Raw genomic sequence first — 20,109 nt, 5'->3', positions numbered from 1 at the left:
TAAATTTAAACCATTCATGTAAATAAAATGATAAATTTAAACCCCATTTAAAGAATCTAAAAATTTTACACAATAGTGTTGGACAAGGACCAATGTGAATAGAAACAGGTGAAGGCATGGGTTGTTGGGTTTCCAATCTTCTGCCTATTCTATAACTGAGACTATCATCAGCCTGAAAACCCAACTCTTTCTAATTAATGCCAATTGTTGGTATTTTTTTCAGAAGATTCTATTTCTCTAATCCAAAATATGTACAACTTTCCTCTCTTTTTTTTATTAAACAATAATTTCAAGCAAAAATATTATGGCTAGCATATGTTTTATCAAATTCCACGATCTAATAAAAATAGGGCAATATATTTCTATTGGTCTGGAAAAGTCAAAACCCTCCACCCTACGGCAACTGCCGGTTCCACCACGATTGTTCAGACTTGAGCCAATGACTGTGACTTGAGACTCCCCCACAACCCAAATCACAATCCTAGTTGCCCAAAATATTAGTCCTTGACTTTGAAACCTTCAAGTCTTACATTTGGGACTAATTGTTTCAATTCATATAATTTTCTATGTTATCTATTAACTTACTACAAGAAAATCTTTTACCTCTCAAAATCCTATGGCAGGATCATATTCTTTGGCTTTCCTTCTCTTCTGCTTTGTCTTCTCCCCAGTTTTTGCTCAACCTCAGCCCACAAGTTTCATCTTGAATGGTTTTAATAGAAGTGAATCAAAGCTTACCCTTGAAGGAGGTTCAATTATTAGGCCCAGTGCTCTAAAACTCACGAACAAATCACATGATACTATAGGCCATGCTTTCTATTCAGAACCAATACAAATGCTGGACAAGAAGTCTTCACCTTCTCCGAATGCTTCTTCTTTCAGCACAACTTTTGTATTTGCTATTGTACCTCCAAGCTCAGGGCGAGGAGGCCATGGCCTTGCTTTCACGTTATCCCCATCCAAGCAGTTCCCTGGAGCTGCAGCAGGGCATTACATGGGAATATTCAACTCAAATACCGATGCTTTACCCTCCAACCATATTTTTGCAGTGGAATTCGATACTGTAAATGGATTCAACGACGATTCAGACAGTGAAGGAAATCACGTTGGGGTTAACATCAATAGCATGTATTCAAAAGCGATGGAACCGGCCTCTTATTATCTCAATAACACAGAGCGAAACGAGGAAATCAAATTGGAGAGCGGTGATCCCATCCATGCCTGGATTGAATACGACGGAAGTTTTGTGAATGTTACAATCTCTCCCTTGAATCGAGATAAACCCTCTAAACCTCTCATTTCCTATCCCATTGGCTTAACACCTTTTGTTGAGGAAACCATGTACGTTGGCTTCTCAGCATCCACGGGGAAAATGCCAAGCTCACATTTCATCTTAGGATGGAGTTTTTCTACTAACGGAGAGGCTTCCCAACTCAATATTTCCCAACTTCCTGTGCCACCGCCAAATGAAAAGAACGGATCTTCTTTTGATCCTCTAATCATTGGTCTTATTGTTGCTTTATCCATCGTGACAGTTCTATTGTTGGGAATATTGATCTATTTTACGTTGTACAAAAGGAATGGCAAATCTGAGGATCTTGAAGATTGGGAATTAGAATGTCCTCACAGGTTCCGGTACAAAGATCTTTATGCAGCAACTAGGGGTTTCAAACAGAGTGAGATTATTGGAGTTGGAGGATTTGGTGCGGTCTACAAAGGTGTGTTGCCAACAACTGGAACTGAAGTTGCTGTTAAAAAGATAAATCGGAATTCAATCCAAGGTCCGAGAGAATTTGCAGCGGAGATCGAAAGCCTAGGAAGATTAAGGCACAAGAATTTGGTTAATCTCCAAGGTTGGTGTAAGCAAAAGAATGATCTTCTTCTAATCTATGATTACATTCCGAATGGAAGCCTTCATTCTCTTCTCTTCAATCAGAAACAAGGCTTTGTGTTAAGCTGGGAACAAAGGTTCAATATCATTAAAGGAATTGCTGCTGGACTACTGTATCTTCATGAAGAGTGGGAGCTGGTTGTAATCCACAGAGACGTGAAGTCTAGCAATGTCCTAATAGATGCTGAAATGAATGCGCGATTGGGGGACTTTGGTCTTGCAAGATTGTATGATCATGGTACAGATTCACACACGACAAATATTGTGGGCACAGTTGGATATATTGCACCTGAATTTGCTCGCAATGGTAAGGCCTCTACTAGCTCAGACGTTTTTGCATATGGAGTTTTGCTCCTTGAAGTAGTTTCTGGTAAAAAGCCAGTTGATTCAAGAAATTTCTTCTTGGTAGATTGGGTTATAGAGTGCCACCAAATGGGTCAAATACTTGATACAACGGACCCTAAGTTGAACTCGAGTTATGTGATAGAAGAGGTGAAGTTGGTTCTGCTATTGGGTCTTCTGTGTTCTCATCCGAAGCCCGAAGTTAGGCCTAGCATGAGAAAAGTCGTGCGGTACCTCAACGGGGATGATCAGCTTCCTTCAATTGATAACTGGGACTCCTTTGGTGCTCGAGATGGAACGTACTCAAAGTTCTTGGAAATAATTTCTTTTGATAGCATCACAAAATCTTATCGCTCATCTTCCACGGGTGGCATCACTTCCAATTCCATCTGCACTGGCAGATAGATTCAAGATTCAGATCCTTTTTTTTTCTCACTGTGCCCCTGCTCTTTCCTTTTTTTTTTTAATTCTCTTGTTGTCCTTAGATTAGATTATAATGAACGATTAGATTATATCCTACCACCTTTTCCCCTTTCCAACTTTGTCCAGTCACTTACATGTTTATTTTTGGTTATTTTATTTCTAATTTAAAATTTTTTAAATTAATTTATTATAATTACTTATCGTATTATTTATATAATTATTTAATAAATTAATTAATAGTTAAAATAATAAATATAAATTAAAAAATTAATTTTATAATCAAATAGATTATTAGTGAATAAAAAAATAGATAACTATATAAATAATAATATAAATAAGTATTAATTTTTCTTTTTTAAAATGTATAAATATATTAATTTTTTAAAATTATTATTTTGAAATAAAAATAATCATATATTATAAATTTTATTATATATCAATTTAATTTAACATTTTTAATAATTATTTTTTATTTTTATTATATTTGATCTCACAATCATCGTTACGATTTCATCTAAATATATATTTTATTATTAATTTTAATCTTATTATTACAATATTAAATCTTATAATTATAATAATTAATTTTATTATTATAATAATTAATTTTTTTAATATCGTTATTTTTAATTTCATTAAAATCAATTTTGAATCTTTAATTTGGGAAAGATAGAAACTTGAATTGTAATCTTCCACCCGGGCCTGTTTAGGATTTTCATATTAAAATTAGTCAATCTTTCATTCCCAAATCTTGATTCGTTATTCTCAACTAAATGTGATTTTAATTGTTTTTACAAAATATAATAAATGATGATATATATTCCTCTGCTTTGTGGGGTTTTAAATCAACTACTCAAGTTTCTCCATCCTAATCTATTCCATCTTTAAATATCAATTAAGAAGAAAGAGATTAGGTCTAGTAGATTCTGCTCTGCAGTTTTTAATGCTATTGAGACTATGCACTTGGAAAGAAATACGAGTATTAGACGGTAAAACGGCTGTCCAATTCAGGAATAAATGAACGCTGATTTTTTCTTGTGATATGTCAAAGTTTGTGGACCAAGTGTAGGCTATATAATGAAGAAAGAAAAGAAAAGTCAACAAACACAACATCAGGTTTCAACTCGAAGGCCGAAGCCTTCAAACGAGATTAAATTGCCAAGTTAATATGAAAAATTAAGAGATAAGTACAAAACAATCATTTTCAGAGAATTGGGCCTATCATTTTCGATATTAACTGTCGTTTTTCGCTCGTTTTCTCTCGTTAGACGGAGGGAAAACCTCTCAGCGGACCTTGATTGCAGCTTTTGGGTTAAACAGGCTACGTGCTTTCAACCCAAATCAATTATGACTTTCTGTCAGAAAACACTGCCGACTGGTAAAGATCTTTCGTCTTCAAAGACAGCTGATTGGAGTGACTATCTAGAATTTGATCTTACAAATTGCGTGATAAAAAAAGTGAAAGCAGCCTAGAAGGACTGAAAAAAAAAATCCAAGGTATCTATGCCACGGTAATTTTCAACTCACTTTCTTCCCTTTTCATGGACGTGCTTTAACTAGCAAGACCCAGCTGTCTCACCAGTTATCAACCCATTTTAGCCTCTCCCGTACAGCATTTTCTTTTGACTTTGTGAACTCTTTTAAGTCTCTCGTATATCTTCCTCTATATGTCCTTGTTTGCATCCTCGTCTCTTCTTAAGCTAATAATCTCGCAATTTCTTGTAATTCCATGGCCTCAACAGGATCTTTAACTGTACTTTTCTGCTTCTTTCCTCTACTTGCTCTCGCTCAATCTGTTGAATTCATCTTCCATGGATTCAATGCAAGTGAAACAAATCTTACCAGAGAGGGAGCTTCTATTATCAAACCCACTGTTGCTCTTAGGCTCACCAACAAATCGCATCATGTTTTAGGTCGTGCATTATATTCTGAACCAATTAAAATGTTTGATATAAAATTTTCTTCCTCTCACAACGCTTCTTGTTTTAGCACATCTTTTGTCTCAGAGCAAGAGGCTACGGTTTGGCCTTCACATTATCTCCATCTCCAAGTTTCACTGGAGCTGGAACAGAACATTACCTGGGAATTTTCAACTCCTCAAATGATGGCAATGAGACCAATTATATCTTTGCAGTTGAATTTGATACTGTTAACGGGCACAAAGAGAAGGATGACAGAGAGGGAAACCATGTTGGAATCAACATCAATAGCGTTTCCTCAATATATTTAGAGCCGGCCTCTTATTTTGTCAATGAACAAAAGAAGAGCTTGCTTTGGAAGGTGACAAGCCTACCCATGCTTGGATAGATTATGATGGATTGCAGAAAATTATTAATGTAACGATATGCCCTCTAGAAGAAGAAAAACCAACCGTATCCCTTATATCTAAACACATCGACTTGACACCAATGGTCAAGGAAACAATGTATGTTTGCTTCTCCGCATCTACAGGAAGAAAATCAAGCTCTCATTACATTTTAGGATGGAGTTTTTCCACTAATGGTGAACCGCCTGCACTAAATATTTCTCAACTTCCCACAGCACCAGGAGAGGAAAGCTCTTCTAACTCTTTTAAACCCGGAATCGTCGTGCTTATTGCTGCTTTATCTGTTGTGACCTTGCTTCTGTTGGTATCGTTAATCATTTTAGCATTTCGTAGAAGGATGATGCAATACGAAAATCTTGAAGAGTGGGAACTGGATTGTCCTCACAGATTTAGGTACAAGGATCTCTATACTGCAACAAAGGGGTTTAAACAGAGCGAGGTGATAGGTCTAGGCGGATTCGGTGCAGTCTACAGAGGTGTTTTGCCTGGTACAGGAGGTGAAGTTGCTGTTAAAAGGATAGCTAGGAATTCAGTTCAAGGAATGAGAGAATTTGCAGCAGAGATCTAAAGCTTAGGAAGATTAAGGCACAAGCACTTGGTTAATCTCCTAGGATGGTGCAAGCAAAAGAATGATCTCGTTCTAGTCTATGACTACATCCCTAACGGAAGCCTCGACACTCTGCTGTTCAACCTAAAAGACAACTTTATATTGAGCTGGGCACAACGGTTCCATATCATCAAAGGCATTGGAGCAGGGCTATTGTATTTGCATGAAGAATGGGAGCAAGTAGTCATCCACCGGGATGTGAAATCCAGCAATGTGTTAATAGATGCTGAAATGAATGCCCGGCTTGGGGACTTTGGTCTTGCCAGATTATATGATCATGGAACAGCATCGCATACCATCAATGTATGCACCGTTGGATATATTGCACCTGAATTGGCTCGCACAGGGAAGGCCTCCACCAGAACAGACATGTTTGCATTTGGAGTTTTACTTCTTGAAATAGCTAGCAGAAGAAGGCCAACTGGTTCAGGTAACTTCTTGGTGGATTGGGTGATAGAATGCCAGCAAATAAGTCGACTTCTTGATGCGGCAGATCCTAAGTTGAATTCTAATTATGCGGTTGAGGAGATGGAGTTGGTTTTGGAATTGGGACTTGTTTGCTCTCATCAAAGACCAGATTCTAGGCCAACCATGAGACGAGTGATGCAGTATCTCAACGGCGATGAACCGCTTCCTTTTATTGATGATTGGGGCTCGATTGATTCTCAAGGCATTTTTGAGATCAATTCAAGAGTCTTAGAAGGGATTTCTAAGGATACAATAATGACATCATATCATTCATTATCCATTGGTGGAATATCCTCGAGCTCTATATCCACCGGCAGATGATCTCCAAAACTGAACGGGAACCTCTAGCTCTATATCTTCATTGGTTCCCTTAGCTTGTAATTTTCCACTTTTCCAGTTTGTACTTTGTATACATTTTTTATATGATTATTTCTGATGAGCTAAACCGTTTTCCTTGATTTGGGTTTTGATCAATCCACCCCCATCATTTTATAGACCAAAACATGCTATTTACTTTTAAGCAAAATTTCATTTCAGGAAACAATTCAAAATCCAATTTGTCAAAGAATGAAAATGAAGTTCCAACTACTCAAAATTTACCGAAAGATAAAAGCAAGTTCATAAGATCTGGTTCAGCTTAAACATGTAATTACCTCTATCACAAACTATAGTTCAAAGAAGACACGTCCCTAAGCGAACCTCAATAAGTTGACTTGATTCTTATCAAACTTATTAATTTTATATTCTAAGCACCCCTCTTTCTAAAGAACTTTTCAAGATTTTGTACATTATCATGTCCCTTTAGAACTGTAGCACCCCAACCTAAAACTTCAGCTAAGATATCTAATTAAAATTTATATCTGAATCATGTTCCATCGGTGGCAACCCAAGTTGCAGACTGCCCATTATAGAATCACAAGAAAATCCAGCAAGTTGAATGAGAAATTAAAAGCATAAAAAAATTGCATGGGGAGAAAATTGACTCAACAAACCACTGAATAGTGGATGCATTTGATAAACTGTCACAAAGCTTTTTGACCACCGTCATATAAAGGCCTCAAACAATGCCAGCACTTTGTTCTCTACCCAATTACATGTGGATTAAGAAAATCCTGATAATTCAAAACCCAAATCTGCAACAATAAATGCACAGATAGATGTAGTAACCCCGCTTTGGTTCCCTAACGACTTAAAAACATTTACCAAAAGAAGAAGAAAAACAGATTTATAGCAAGAAAAATAGACAGACCAAAATAACAACTTTACTCGAAGAACTAACTTCAGCTCATAAAACCATGACACGTCCAATCAAGCCCTGGGTCCAACCTGCAGTCTCCTTAAGCTGCTCATCATCAGATTGGAGACATTCACCAAGAAAATCATCATAGAATGCACAGTCTTTAAACAAAAGCTTTATATTGGAGCCAAGAGCATCCGCAAGATCACCCATAACAGCAACTGCAGCTTTTGTTACACTTTCATCCCTGCAATATATGGGAAAAGAAGTATTTAGATGGACAAAACCAAAGGCATTAGCAGCATCACTGTACCAAAGGGGAAGAAAAGAAGAAAATAAAACTACCTTTGTCTGTCTCTAGAGACTAATTCTATAAACTTTAAGAGATGTTGAGCATATGGCACCATTACATCAGGCTTCACACCCTTAAAACCTTGAAGGATACCAGAATAAGCTTCAAAAATACTACGTCTGAGCTGGTTGCCATAATCCATCATCTCCTCATCAGCAGTTTCCATCTGAGCACAGATTTCAGCTGCTCCTTGCATCATGGGTAAAGCATAGGGGACATACTTCTCAAAGTGCTCTCCTATTGCAAGAGCAATATCCCCAAAGCAAGAGAATATGGGAGGCTTTACGGAGCGGTGGAGTTCTGAACTAGCAAGATCCTTCAGAAGAAGGCCCATGATGCCATCACAATAGGGTAAGATCTTGTCATCCAAGGCACGGCAAATATCACCAACAACCCCAACTGTGATCCCACAAACCTGGTATTCCTCAAAATTCTGCAGCCCCATCTCAAGATACTTATAGAACTCAGGCATATACTTCTCAAACTGAGGTCCAGTGGCATAAGCAAGTGCACCAATTGCAAGCATTGCTTCCTCATGCACAGTAGAGCTGCGGCAACCAAACACCTTAAGGAATAGAATCATGATCTGATCAGAAGCCTGAAGTATGATGGGTTTAGTTTCATCTGTACTGCTAAGTTTTTGGATTATAACCTGCAAAACACCACAAAGAGAGGCTTGCAAGTCCCCTTGCTTTTCCCTATCATCTGATGATACAATCTGAATTTCCACAGTCTGGCCCAACTTATTCATAATGACTGGTAATAGCTGTGCTATGATGGAAGATGTTTCTGCAATGTTGGAACATCTCACAACTTCATTCAAGGTTTCACACGCAGAAGACCTGAGCTTAGAGTCACCACCATCTGTACGATCAGCAGTCGCAATTAGACAACTAATTATGTCTGTGAGAAAGGGTGAAAGAAGAGATGAGCTTGGTCCTGCATCCTCATAGCCCTGGACAAGGTAATAGATTGCACCACAAACTTTCTCCGCTACATTGGGAGCATCCTTAATGTTCTCCAACAACGCAGCCACAACTCGTTTAAGATTCTCAGGAAAAATGACAGAAAACCCACTAGCTGGACTGTGCAGGAACTCAAAAATACGACTAAGAGTCCAAGCAGTTGTGTCCTTCACATGGTTGTTTCCATCCTTCATAGCAGCAAGCAGAAAATCCAAACCTACCTGTACCAGAGGGGAGAGCTTCTCAACGGTTGGACCTTCAAGAATAGAGCCAAATGCATAAGTGGCAGCCTCTCTACAACGCCAATCTGGCTTCAAAATGTTAGATTCCACAAATGGCATTACAAGAGGCACTATAGCATCCCCAACGGTTCTGGCAACAAGACCCAGACATGTCCCACCAGCCATAGATATGTTCCAGATTGTATCATCCTGGTCTTGATCCTCTTCCTGCTTCAGCAAAGTTTGCAACAACAAAGGAACAAGAGACGAGAGAGCCTTCTCTATGAAACGAGAATGGGGAGGTCCAGAGTCCCCACTTTCAGGACTCTCAAACTCCTGAAGTTCAATCTCTTCATCACAAATAGAGCTCCAGAACTCAATTGCTTGGAGAGCAACAGTCTCTTCATCACCTTTTACAGCATTTGATGTAAGCTGAAATAGGGTTTCCATGTAAGGCTCAAGCACCTCATAGTATGCTGATGCTATCGCAACAAGACACTCAAAAGCAGCCTGCCTGATGTCCACCTCTTTGGACATGGCAGTGTCACATACAACTTTCATGATGTAATTCCGCTCTATCTCATTCTCAAAGTTGGTCTGTGCAAATTCTAAAGCATTATATAGAGCCTTGGTTGCAGCAAGCCGAACTTCAGCACCATGTTCAGCTAGGTTCATTCCTTGAACTACAGCAGTGAGAACAGCATTGACTTCATCTTGAACAAGATCCTGATGAGATATCTCCTCACAAACATATCCAAGAGTTTCCAAGGTAGCCTGTTTCAAGGCTGCAGGGCTATCTTGCTGTGTCATATTTTTAAGCAATGATCCAATCAGTTCCGGCCACTGCTTCTGGGGAATCTCAATTGAAGCAATTTTCGCTATAACTTGAGCAGAAGTGTGCCTCGCCTCAGGAACAGATGAGACAAGAGTCCTCAAGAGCAATTCTTTGATTTGAGACTTAACAGAAATGTCAATTGCCATCCATTGTTGAACAAGTTGTTCCTTCCTAATAGCATCTTTAGCATCTAACGAATTTTTAAGCACAATACCAGCCAATCTACGGGATTCAACAGGTTTATCATTATTAGCAAGCTCAACTGACAATGAAAGAAGGAAAACAGGCAGGTTCTGTTCTTGGAACTGCCTCAGATTAGCCTCTGCCTCTGTCCGGACTTTTGTATCCGCTGATTGAGCAGCCAGCAGAAACTGAGTGATCTCCATTGCCATTTTAACTACACTACAACTGAGAACATAAAACACTGATCAGAAATGATGCTTATGATACAAATCCATTCATAAAGATTGTAGCATGTTATAATAGAACAAGGGCAAAAACTAATAATAAGTAATAATAACAGTGAAAGGAGATACTGCAGAATGAATTTATCAAAACCACACAAGTCATCCAACAAACACTCACAAACATTTACTGAGTTGACATAGAGTCAAACACCAATGCTACTGATTCGCTAAAATCAACATTGACAGCTAAGCTGAACTACTGAAACCATGTTGCCCACATGAATAAAATCATTATGCGGATAATATTCAAATTTCAAGTACATGCAGTGACTTATGTATCCAAAGGTAATTTACCTCACCACTGCCCCGTTATAGTTGTATTGTAATATTATTGGCTTTCCAAGTTCAAGCAAATGAAGGGAGTTAAAGCTAATATTCTTTTTTTTTTCAGGGGTCTCAGATATATATCCCCAAAGTTACTCAATCCGGTCACAAAAAACAAACAGTTTTAATCTAAGAAAAACTTAGAACATATGCAAAACGAATAATCTTAATCCTTTTCAAATAGCAGAAACAGAGGGAAACTAAACGAAACAACCAAACAGGAATAACAAACTAAAAGATCAACATATAATAGACGATAAACTAACAAAAAAGAATAAGTAAAACGAGATCCATAGATTCAGAAATGGGGAAAAAAACGAAACTCTAATTTTTAAAGCTGGAATGTAAAACCCTAAGAAAAACCCACTAAAGTACAAGCACAAAAGCCTTAGATCTGAAACTAAAACAAAAAATGAAAAGTCAAAGGAAAACTTCAAGCGAAGAGTGATACCTCAAATTAGTCTCCGATGAACCAGAGAGATTTACAATTAAAAAAATAAAATAAAATTCAGGGAAGCGCAAAACTTAGGGTTTCTCTCTCTCCCTGGTTTTTTTTTTTTTTTCCTGTTTTGCCTAAGCTTTGAAGAAATGAGTAGGAAAAGGGAAAAGAGAGAGAATCACTGAACAGCGATTAGAGTTAAGGAGCTTTGGATTGGGGAGATTTTTGAGATAATTTTAATATATATGTAAATCAATTTCGAATGATGGGAAGGAAGCGGGAGGGAGGGAGCGAGGGACTCAGGACTCAAATGTTAAAAAACAAACCGAACCAACGGGCAGCGGGGCTTTGAGTATGCCCGGGATCACTCACCTGCAAAACCCTAGATTGTTTAAATCTACCACGTGTGATGCTCCCCCCTCTTGCGGGTTAAACTATATTGGGAATGCAATGGGGCCCATGAGCTTGGAAAGGCTGCAGCCCGTTTCGGATGGACTTTGAAGTCCACTAATTTTCAAATTATCCAGAATTTCTTGTAGAAACAAAAACCATGAACAAATTTTTGTTTTAATTTCTTTTTTTTTTGGCCAATTATTTTTCTACTAATTTCACTTTAATTAGAATCATCATAGTTTGGAAGAAAAGTCAAATAATTTTTTTTACCCTTTTATCTTTCTATGGGTTGAATCAATACTTAAAAGTACATCTAATCATAAGAAATGAGGTCCATGTCTATGGAGTTATATAATGGACAATGGAGGCAGGAGTCCCAATTAAATTAATTAATGCTGTTGAGTTTTTTTTTTTTTTTTTCTTGAAATAAATTGCTGTTGAGATTTAATTTCATTGTTTTAATCAAATAGATGTTTGGTTTTGGCCCTTTTTTTTTTGTATTTCCTGAGGATCTGCATACTCACTAAGCATCTTTGCCTACCAAAAGATCGATACTGGACAAATATAATATAGTATCATATAATAGGATGTCTCCATGATTCTTCTATTACTAGAAGAATAAAACGTTTATTATAATATGCTTTATAAATTATATTAACTATTATATGAACCAGAACCAGAGAATTAACTCTAGCAGAACAACCAAAAACTCAGAGAGACAAAGAAGATCGTTTCATTCTACAAGATTTTTTTTTTTTTCATGCACTATATGTCTATACATAGCAAAAGCAAACCTCTTTTATTTACATCTCCATTCTCCAGAAGGCGCAACAATTGATGAAAACAATTTCTTCGGCTTTGTATCAGGTTTTGGTTGCACAATATTGGTAGACCTTTCCTTGATTGGACCCTTTACACCAAAGAGCTTGTGCTTCATGCGCCAAGGCAACAACATTTCAAGGCCACAACGCTTTGGGGAAGAGAATGATGATCGCTTTATTACTGCTTGGGAAACACATGGTGACTGATCTGAATAATTGCAGAGATAAGGAAGCTTTGTTTTTGACATGTTTAGAGCAGATGATGCGGCCAATGCTGTGGCGTCTGGAAGAAAGCGCTCGATTATGAAATTTGGAGATGGACAATCACTGTGCTCTAAACTCATCTCTAAGTTCCACCCATCTAAGTCACTAGGCTCTACACTCTTTGATTTTAACCCATCTGATGATCCATGAAACTTTTCTGCTTTCTCAACAATGTCTATTGCTTCTGTCAGTGACAAAACTTCCATGGCATCCGAGAATACATCATCTGTGTCATCATTGTCGTAGTCATCCACATCAGCATCACAGCCTTCATCATGGTCATGATAGTGATCTTTAAGGGTCCGATCACGATCCCCATTAGTTGCTTCTTTTGGTGGACGCCATCTGCCTGGTGGGGGTTTTGGACGAGTCGTTTCTGCTTCATCTATGTTGTTACTTCTCGTCAAGTTCTTGGGCTGGCCGGGAGCCTGTTCCCAGCAGAATGGAATCCCATTACTTGCATCTTTCCATCCCACCAGAGAATTCGTACAAGACACTTTATCACTAATGTGACCACCAGCTGTTCGCCTTGTTGACAAGAGTGGTGCATTGAAGTTCAGTTTTCTTGGGCGTTTCTTTTCCATTGCTTCATTCATTCCTTCTCCCACATAGAGAAATATCTTTCTGTAAGTGAAGGATTCATTGGAGTAGGTGGGGAAAAGGGGAATGGGTGACTTGAGATGGATATGAATGAAGAGATGATAAAGGAGTGGTTGTATGAAATAATTGTAAAGCAGCTGAAACTATGGGGATCTCGTGCAGTGTATTAAAACCGATATTTTCACTTTATAATGCACAAAAGTTGGGTGGAAAAGGTCCTTCTATGGTGAATTAAGAAAGTGATGCATGAGGTTAACATTTGCTGGAAGACTGGAATCATCCAGAAACCATGTGGCAGAAGTGGTGCACCACACCTAATTTTGCCCAGTTCCCTGCTGCCAACTTTCGAGTTTCGACACATGGAAATCGAATTACCATGAAAAAAAATGATTTTGTACGATTAGATTTCTTTTTGCTATTGTTGGCGCTACTTAACATGATAAAACAATAAGGATGGCAGCCGCAGCACCAGTCTCCCCATGTCTAATTGCCTGCAGACTGAAGCCTGAAGCAGAACGTTAAACGAACTTGTTGGGAACTTGAGAATAGATAACATCTGAGAAGTGAAAAACCAAACGCCTATAGCGTGTAGCTTTGAAAAGAGTATGATCCCCATTGAAGTTAGTAGTAAGTTGGTTTAATTGTTCCTTGATTCTTTATATGAGTGGAAAATAAAAGAAAGAAAATTTGTCAAATATAATAAGTCTGTAACAAAGGAGAAAACAAATAAGCATGGTCGAGGCAGCATTGGGTCTCTGACCAAGTCTTGAAAACGAGTAGAAGAATGCCTGCTCTTTAAGTATAGCTTTAAACTGTTTGAAAAGAAACCCTGTCTTAAGGAAAATTTTCAAGCTCCAACAACAATAGAACATTCAGGATGAGAAGAGTTAAGAGTACATAACATATAGCAAAAAAGGCAACAGAGAGCAAAATCTCTAGCCTGGATAAAGTTCTGCAATTTCATTTAAATGATTCTTTTGACTGTAGCACTGGCACCGCCCTCTGCCAGAGTAATATATAGGTCAGTAGCAGCATCAGTGGCTTCCCTGGACGATTTATATCATTGATTGGTCCAATTCTTACAGTTTAACACAAAACAAATATTTACAAGCTATCTTGTCTAGTTTCCCTTTTCACCTTTTCTATCAAACCAAACACTGGTCTTTTTCTTTCCTCCTAAGTTACATTTCTGCACGGTGGTGCTTCTGAATTTCCTGGAGACAACATCCAAAACCAATGGTGCCCTTCCTTGTAATTGAACAAAAACATTTGAAACAAAAAAGGGTGGCAAAAATCAGGTTGCCCGCAGTAGACATGAAGAGAGGAAATGACTATGGGGATCTGACTTTCTCACTTCTGCTCTTTAACCTGCTCACGAACTTTATTATATAGCTCAAGAGTATCAGTATGGTTGGGATCAAGACATAGGGCTGCTTCACAATCTCTAACAGCGGATATATAATCACCCATTGAATCATGGAAAGCAGCTCGAAGATGTAGTAGCTGGAGGTCTGGCTTGAAAGTTAATGCTTTTGTGAGCTCTGCTATAGCTTCATTTTCTTTGTGATCATCCATTAGAACTGGAAAGGCAGAAACTTCATGTTAGAGGCTCAAAAAAGCTAGCCCCTCTTGCAAATATGGCCTCAGTGTTCAGGACCAAATTCATAATCACAGAATTAACAATAGAGAACAAATAACAAGCAATTATCACAGAGTAAACCTAAATTTCATGCGGATTAAATATAGCAGAAAACAAGGAATCAACTTCTTAATTTTAATCAATAATTTCTTTCTCTTGTCTTTCCTTTCTGATAGATGACATTTGAAAATTTTATAGGAAAGATGATTATTAATAACATTTATATTAATATAATTTAACAGAAGTCCTGATCATCAAAGCAACTCATGTCAAGATGGGTGTCCTTTTGCCAAATGCCAAGCAAGACAATGTACAAAGGAAGTTCATTTATTCCTTAAATCTGAGAATTGGGAACCCTATGCTTTTGCACTAAGAAGAAATCCAAGAAAGTAAACTGTTTCCACATGGAAACAAATTTTACTCTAACACGTTAAAGATCAAGGCTTCCATATGACCAAAGATATTGGAATGCAACAAAGAGCTGAGCAGATGGAAAATGAGGAGCTTAAAAGAAGGTAAACAAGTCTAAAACCACAGGAAAATTAATTTACTCAACCTACACATTCATCTAGAATTAACTATTTGTCTATTGAGTTGGGGGGGGGGGGGGGGGTACCATTTCAGTTAATAGCAATCTAAAGGCGTAAAAGTCACAGTGCATTGCAATTCTAAAATGGCTAATCATTAGCCAGGTTGCAAAAAGCAATTTCCACAAACAAAATTATTGGGAAAAAGGAACTGTAACCCTGGTCATGGAATTTACCTGCAGCCCTGTATCTGTATGGATATGTCCTCAAGGGATCTAATTGTGTTGCCATTGCAAGATCACTCTTTGCCATTTCACAGTCACAATATTCTGAACGCTTTTCATAAGCTGAAGCATTGTTGCGTGCCCTCTCTATCAGCATTGTCATCTCATTATATGCAGCTTTAGGCTGATTTTTTAGATGAAATACCGTGCTAGACCCTGATGTGCTCGTGTGTGCTTGATGTTGTGTGCATTCATGTAGCAATCAGCAGCAAGATCTAGCTTTTCACAGTCTACATACACACTACCTAAATTATTCAATGCCTGCAGAATTGCAGAATCATTCAGAACTCTAAACCTATTCATTGCACTTAAATAGCTAGAGTTAAAATTGCTCCAAATATACTTACTTGTCCTTTCCGAAGGCCATCTGAAGGGCATCTAAGAGCTTCCTCGAGAAGTTTGATAACAGATACTGAGGACTCTTAATCAAGACTGGAATCAGCTAAAGCATATGCCTTAAGGAAGAAAGCTTCAAATGATCTCTGGATGGAGATTGACTCCTCTGCCTTAGTTAGTGCTTCCTCACGGTGGCCAGTGTCATACAATATCCATCCTTCATAGACGAGCCTTTCATGTTCTGAAGTAGAATGGTTTCTAGCCAACCTTAGACTAAGGATTGCAGCCTTTTGACAATTTAACCTATAGCATTCAGTAGAACAGATAGAATATTAAGGTGAACAGAATATTGATACAGGACAGTTAACTCATAAGTCATAACTAAGAAAGACTTGTTAACCTCAAAAATTAACTGTAGTAATACTAGGAAGCAAATGTGGAATGAATTTCCACCATTTACCATAGAATATTTCGTGTTAAAGAGCCATCAGAAGAAGAAGGTAACATAGGTTGTTTTACTTTACATCTTGCAACGCCAGTACCTCAACTGCACATTATGATGAATAAAATTTCCATAATATACCAAATGATACCACTGTGATGGCATGCATGCTGCATTGTCTCATCTCTCAACAGTAAACTTATTAGAATATCATGTAGATTTTATTTTATTTAACTTGTCTGTAGTTAACATAGAATCCATCATGCCTTTAAATGGGCAGATACCTACATCTGAAAATAAGCAGAAGAAAACATCACTTGGCTTATCATAAATTCATAATGTTAATCTTAGATCTAAGTTCAAAAGGAAAATGAACAGTCATTTATACAGGGGCATAAAGTAGTTGATCTTCACTACAAAGCATTAATGCGAATTCCTTGGTAGAGCTAAAAACAAATTTTACTAAATTAGGAAGAACCTATACAGAAAATTCCATTCAACAGAAACAGTGAAAGGACATTTTATTCAACCAGTGAAAGAGTTTGTCATATTACCTTAAGAGGAGGAGAGACTGCCTAAACCATAGGAGACTCCTTCCAGGGTCATTTGCCAACATATGGTGTACAACAGCTAGGGAACCAATATCATCGACTGAAGACCACCGGTCATACAATTGCATCCAGCAATCAACCTGACTCCACTGCCGAACAAGAGGACGCAGGAGCTCCACCAAGTGGTCACCATGCATTTTTCCATGAAACATCATGTAATTTGGTTCTAAAGTCAAAAGTGCCCGGACATCTCTAAGAGCTCCTTCTCAATCCTCCATGGTAATCGAAATCCAGGCACGTAACTCCAGGAAGTCGGGGAATACCTTGAAACTGATTATTTTATTAATTTCTGAGATGGCCGCTCCAATCTTATTTTCCTCCAACAATGAAACAGCTCGGTACTTGTATGGAAAAGAAAGGGTTGGATCCAATTCTGTAGCCATTTCCAAATCTAGCATCTTCTCCTTCCCAACACAATACAGAGAACGTTCCTGATGCATCCACCCAACTGGCTGATAATCCGAAATGAGTGAGTTAATCATCTTGTATGCTGAATATTTTTGGTCACGCTTGAACCTGGCCCTTGCAACACCCACTTTTGAATATATATGACCAGACTCGAAAGCTGCCTCAAACCAACTTTGAGCATCTTTGTACTCTTTTCTCTCAAGCATCACAACACCTAACTGGTGATATGCAAGTTGTTTCTGCAACTTTCTGTTGCACACTCTGTCAACCTCTCTAGAAGCATCACATCAGTGTTGGATTTCATATCTTCCTCCATTGCAATCTGGCTCAAGAAGTAATAAAATAAAAAGGAAGCATGCCCCACTACAGCCAATCTTTCCCTTGCATCCGAACTACAAAAAAATTTCATCACATTAGGACTGTGCATTGAATTTAGGAGCTCCCTTAAAAATACCTGCAAGCAAGCTGCCACTAGAAGATATGCATTTTCCTCCAATCCATGCTCAATTAACAACAGTGCATCCTCCATGTCATTTACCAAAGATGCTAAATAAGCATCACAAGCAGACTTCAAATTGTCGCAACAAAAACTATTTGAGAAAGAAATAAGCTCCAAAATAATTCGTGGATCAAAAGAATCTAATCTTTTTGTCCTGCTATATAACTCAGCAGCTCTCATACCTTCTACTGAAATACCATTCTGCGTAAAATTTATCCTCTCTCTTCTTGACTCCCTGAAACCACCATACAGCATTGTCCTAAATGGTGTGGATAATGAAGCAATATTGGACGGTATACACCTAATCTCGTCATCTCCAATACAAAATGACATATCCGCATCATCATCAGAAGTGGAACATTCCTCATCTCCAATTGAAGAATCATCCTCAATTTCAGCTAGAGGAGTCTTAGAACAAATACAAGGATCATAAACAAATTCTGGATTATAACCAGCTATCAAGGTAGCCTTAGGGCACTCAATGTTTCTTCCACAACAGTCCATTGGATATGTGCCAACAAGTTCATCCTCCCTCCTCTCATACCTCAACCACGCTGCTAACACAATCTTGGAATGCACATCGACTGCATGCTGCCTGGCAGCTCGAAGGGTCCGCCGGAACAGTTTTGGATCAGATAAGCCCCTAAAATTGCACATTGCTCGAGATATATTCCTGATTTCTCAAATTGAGGGCACTGCTCAGTCCTACGGTACACATCAGCAAGAGTTTCCATAAAATCAACGAACTTTAGGCATGATTCAATCTGGGGCTCAAGAAGATCGGAGACAGGGAGGCCATAAGGAAGCAGGGTTTCAGTTACAACAACAGGGGTCACGATAGAAGCTTGGTAATCTCGACTTGATTTGGATCGAATCGAATTAACTCGAAGATGGTCTTGAAGTTGGTGAAAGAGCTTTTCACCGACGACTCCACCTCCACCACCGGCAGTGGTGGAGTTAAGAGTACAGACTTGTGGGCCTTTACATCCATCTATAAGTTTTAAACTACGCATTGTGGTAAATATATTATGCTGCATATTTGTTCGCATCAAGAGCAAAGGAAGAATTTCTCTAATGGTACAAAAAAATAAAAACTTCAACAAGGTTCCAGACCCCAAAGAAAAAGGAACAAAATGGAAGACCTGGAAATATAAACGAAATGGGTATTGAAGAAATGAAATGAAATGAATGGCAACTCAAATTTACCTGCAGAACACGACAGCTCAGAACAAAAAGAAGCGAGGGACACGATGGTGATGCAGGGCTCAATTGGGTATTAGCAAAAACGGTGATTTTTTTTTCCTTCTGAATTTTTATTCTTTTTTTTTTTTTCACGAGAAATTTGGGAGAAAGTCGAAAGAGAAAAAAAAATGGTAATGGAAATGGAGAGTTGTTTTTAGAATAGGAGGAAATAATCACGTTAACGGCCAACCAGAAGTCGTTTGAAGGGCGGAGGTGGCCGTTGAAACTGCCGCTCTCTGTCTTTCAATCATCTGCTATATATATATATATATATATATATATATATATATTCTCTCTGTTTTGTTTTTATTACGTGTATGAAATTCTATTACAAGAATATAATCAGACAAATTTGTCACTATGGTGCACCGTTAAAAGCATGTCTGAAACAGGGATTGTCGTAAGTACTAATTGTGTGTTTATGTGTTTGAAAAGATTATTATCAAATGCAGTGGAAGTGGAGAACCGCTAAAAGTCACGCCCAACCAGTCTTTAGCCCCGTCTTCTCTCTCTATAATCTCTATTCCAAAACAATATAAAAAAAAAAAAAGTCTAATCTTCCCATCTTACATTCATTAATCATTACTTTTAAACTGCCAAAAACCTTTTTTTTTTTTCCGTCCCTTCAATCTATCATTTTCAAGCCCTGCAACTCTCGCATTTTTCTCACTACATTTCGAGCGCGTGAAATATAAATATTTTATCAAGAATTAAGTTACTATTTAAATAATACTTTTATAGTGTTAATTAATTGTAATTATTGAATGAAAAAAAAGAATATAGATTTTTTTATACACTCGATTTTGTCCTATGTAGGGTCTAATATATCATATAACAACATTAATTCAACACATTTGTAATTGTAACAAATTAATTTATATGTAATTATTAGATGTAGTTAATTAGGAAGAGGCATGCGCCATTTAGAAGAATATCATAAATGCAAATGATGTTGTCCACTTAAGGAATTAACCCATTTCATTATATTAGGAACCTCAGTTACATGTCTGAGTCAACCACCACCACTTAAAGAACTAAAAATATTAATATGAAACCAAGCCAGGCTAGTTTCTATTGTATAAGTATCACCAAATTTTATTTGCATTTAAAAAATAACTGATAATACTTTAAAGAAAAAATGATAAT

General features: G+C 37.7%; 3 protein-coding genes and 2 pseudogenes across 5 annotated transcripts; 2 read left to right on the top strand and 3 right to left on the bottom strand.

Moving 5' to 3' along the window:
• Window positions 1–278: 278 nt before the first annotated feature.
• On the top strand, window positions 279–2,752 carry LOC111311135 (putative L-type lectin-domain containing receptor kinase VI.1). Of its 2 annotated transcripts, XM_089761729.1 has the most exons (2): window positions 279–2,198; window positions 2,301–2,752. In XM_089761729.1, the coding sequence occupies exons 1-2, from the start codon at window positions 617–619 to the stop codon at window positions 2,636–2,638; spliced, it is 1,920 nt and encodes a 639-aa protein (XP_089617855.1). In that variant the 5' UTR covers window positions 279–616; the 3' UTR covers window positions 2,639–2,752. The 2 variants fall into 2 exon arrangements, with proteins under 2 accessions (XP_089617855.1, XP_022766241.2); XM_022910506.2 differs by having other exon boundaries at window positions 284–2,752.
• Window positions 2,753–4,262: 1,510 nt separating this feature from the next.
• Window positions 4,263–6,500, top strand: LOC111312084 (putative L-type lectin-domain containing receptor kinase VI.1 pseudogene; annotated as a pseudogene).
• Window positions 6,501–7,035: 535 nt separating this feature from the next.
• On the bottom strand, window positions 7,036–11,219 carry LOC111312083 (importin subunit beta-1-like). Its single transcript, XM_022912060.2, has 3 exons — window positions 10,910–11,219; window positions 7,640–10,075; window positions 7,036–7,541 (listed from the first exon to the last, which is right to left on the bottom strand). The coding sequence occupies exons 2-3, from the start codon at window positions 10,057–10,059 to the stop codon at window positions 7,343–7,345; spliced, it is 2,619 nt and encodes an 872-aa protein (XP_022767795.1). The 5' UTR covers window positions 10,060–10,075; window positions 10,910–11,219; the 3' UTR covers window positions 7,036–7,342.
• Window positions 11,220–11,966: 747 nt separating this feature from the next.
• Window positions 11,967–13,164, bottom strand: LOC111311134 (uncharacterized). Its single transcript, XM_022910504.2, has one exon. The coding sequence runs from the start codon at window positions 12,969–12,971 to the stop codon at window positions 12,090–12,092; it is 882 nt and encodes a 293-aa protein (XP_022766239.1). The 5' UTR covers window positions 12,972–13,164; the 3' UTR covers window positions 11,967–12,089.
• Window positions 13,165–14,197: 1,033 nt separating this feature from the next.
• On the bottom strand, window positions 14,198–18,908 carry LOC111312082 (ethylene-overproduction protein 1-like; annotated as a pseudogene). Its single transcript, XR_016343091.1, has 4 exons — window positions 16,758–18,908; window positions 15,773–16,064; window positions 15,378–15,686; window positions 14,198–14,555 (listed from the first exon to the last, which is right to left on the bottom strand). The product of XR_016343091.1 is annotated as an ethylene-overproduction protein 1-like (transcript).
• Window positions 18,909–20,109: the final 1,201 nt, after the last annotated feature.

The sequence above is a fragment of the Durio zibethinus genome, chromosome 1 (genome assembly GCF_047325235.1).
Source record: "Durio zibethinus cultivar Kanyao isolate XHJ-2024 chromosome 1, ASM4732523v1, whole genome shotgun sequence".
Lineage (NCBI taxonomy): Eukaryota > Viridiplantae > Streptophyta > Magnoliopsida > Malvales > Malvaceae > Durio > Durio zibethinus.
Note: the sequence above shows the minus strand (reverse complement) of the source record. Positions and strands in the feature narration are given on the sequence as shown.

Coding starts and splice junctions, on each gene's coding strand:
- LOC111311135 (XM_022910506.2), top strand. CDS start 617: ATGGCAGGATCATATTCTTTGGCTTTCCTTCTCTTCTGCTTTGTCTTC.
- LOC111312083 (XM_022912060.2), bottom strand. CDS start 10,059: ATGGCAATGGAGATCACTCAGTTTCTGCTGGCTGCTCAATCAGCGGAT. Junction 7,542..7,639: donor GTCTCTAGAGACAGACAAAG/GTAGTTTTATTT, acceptor CATATATTGCAG/GGATGAAAGTGTAACAAAAG.
- LOC111311134 (XM_022910504.2), bottom strand. CDS start 12,971: ATGAATGAAGCAATGGAAAAGAAACGCCCAAGAAAACTGAACTTCAAT.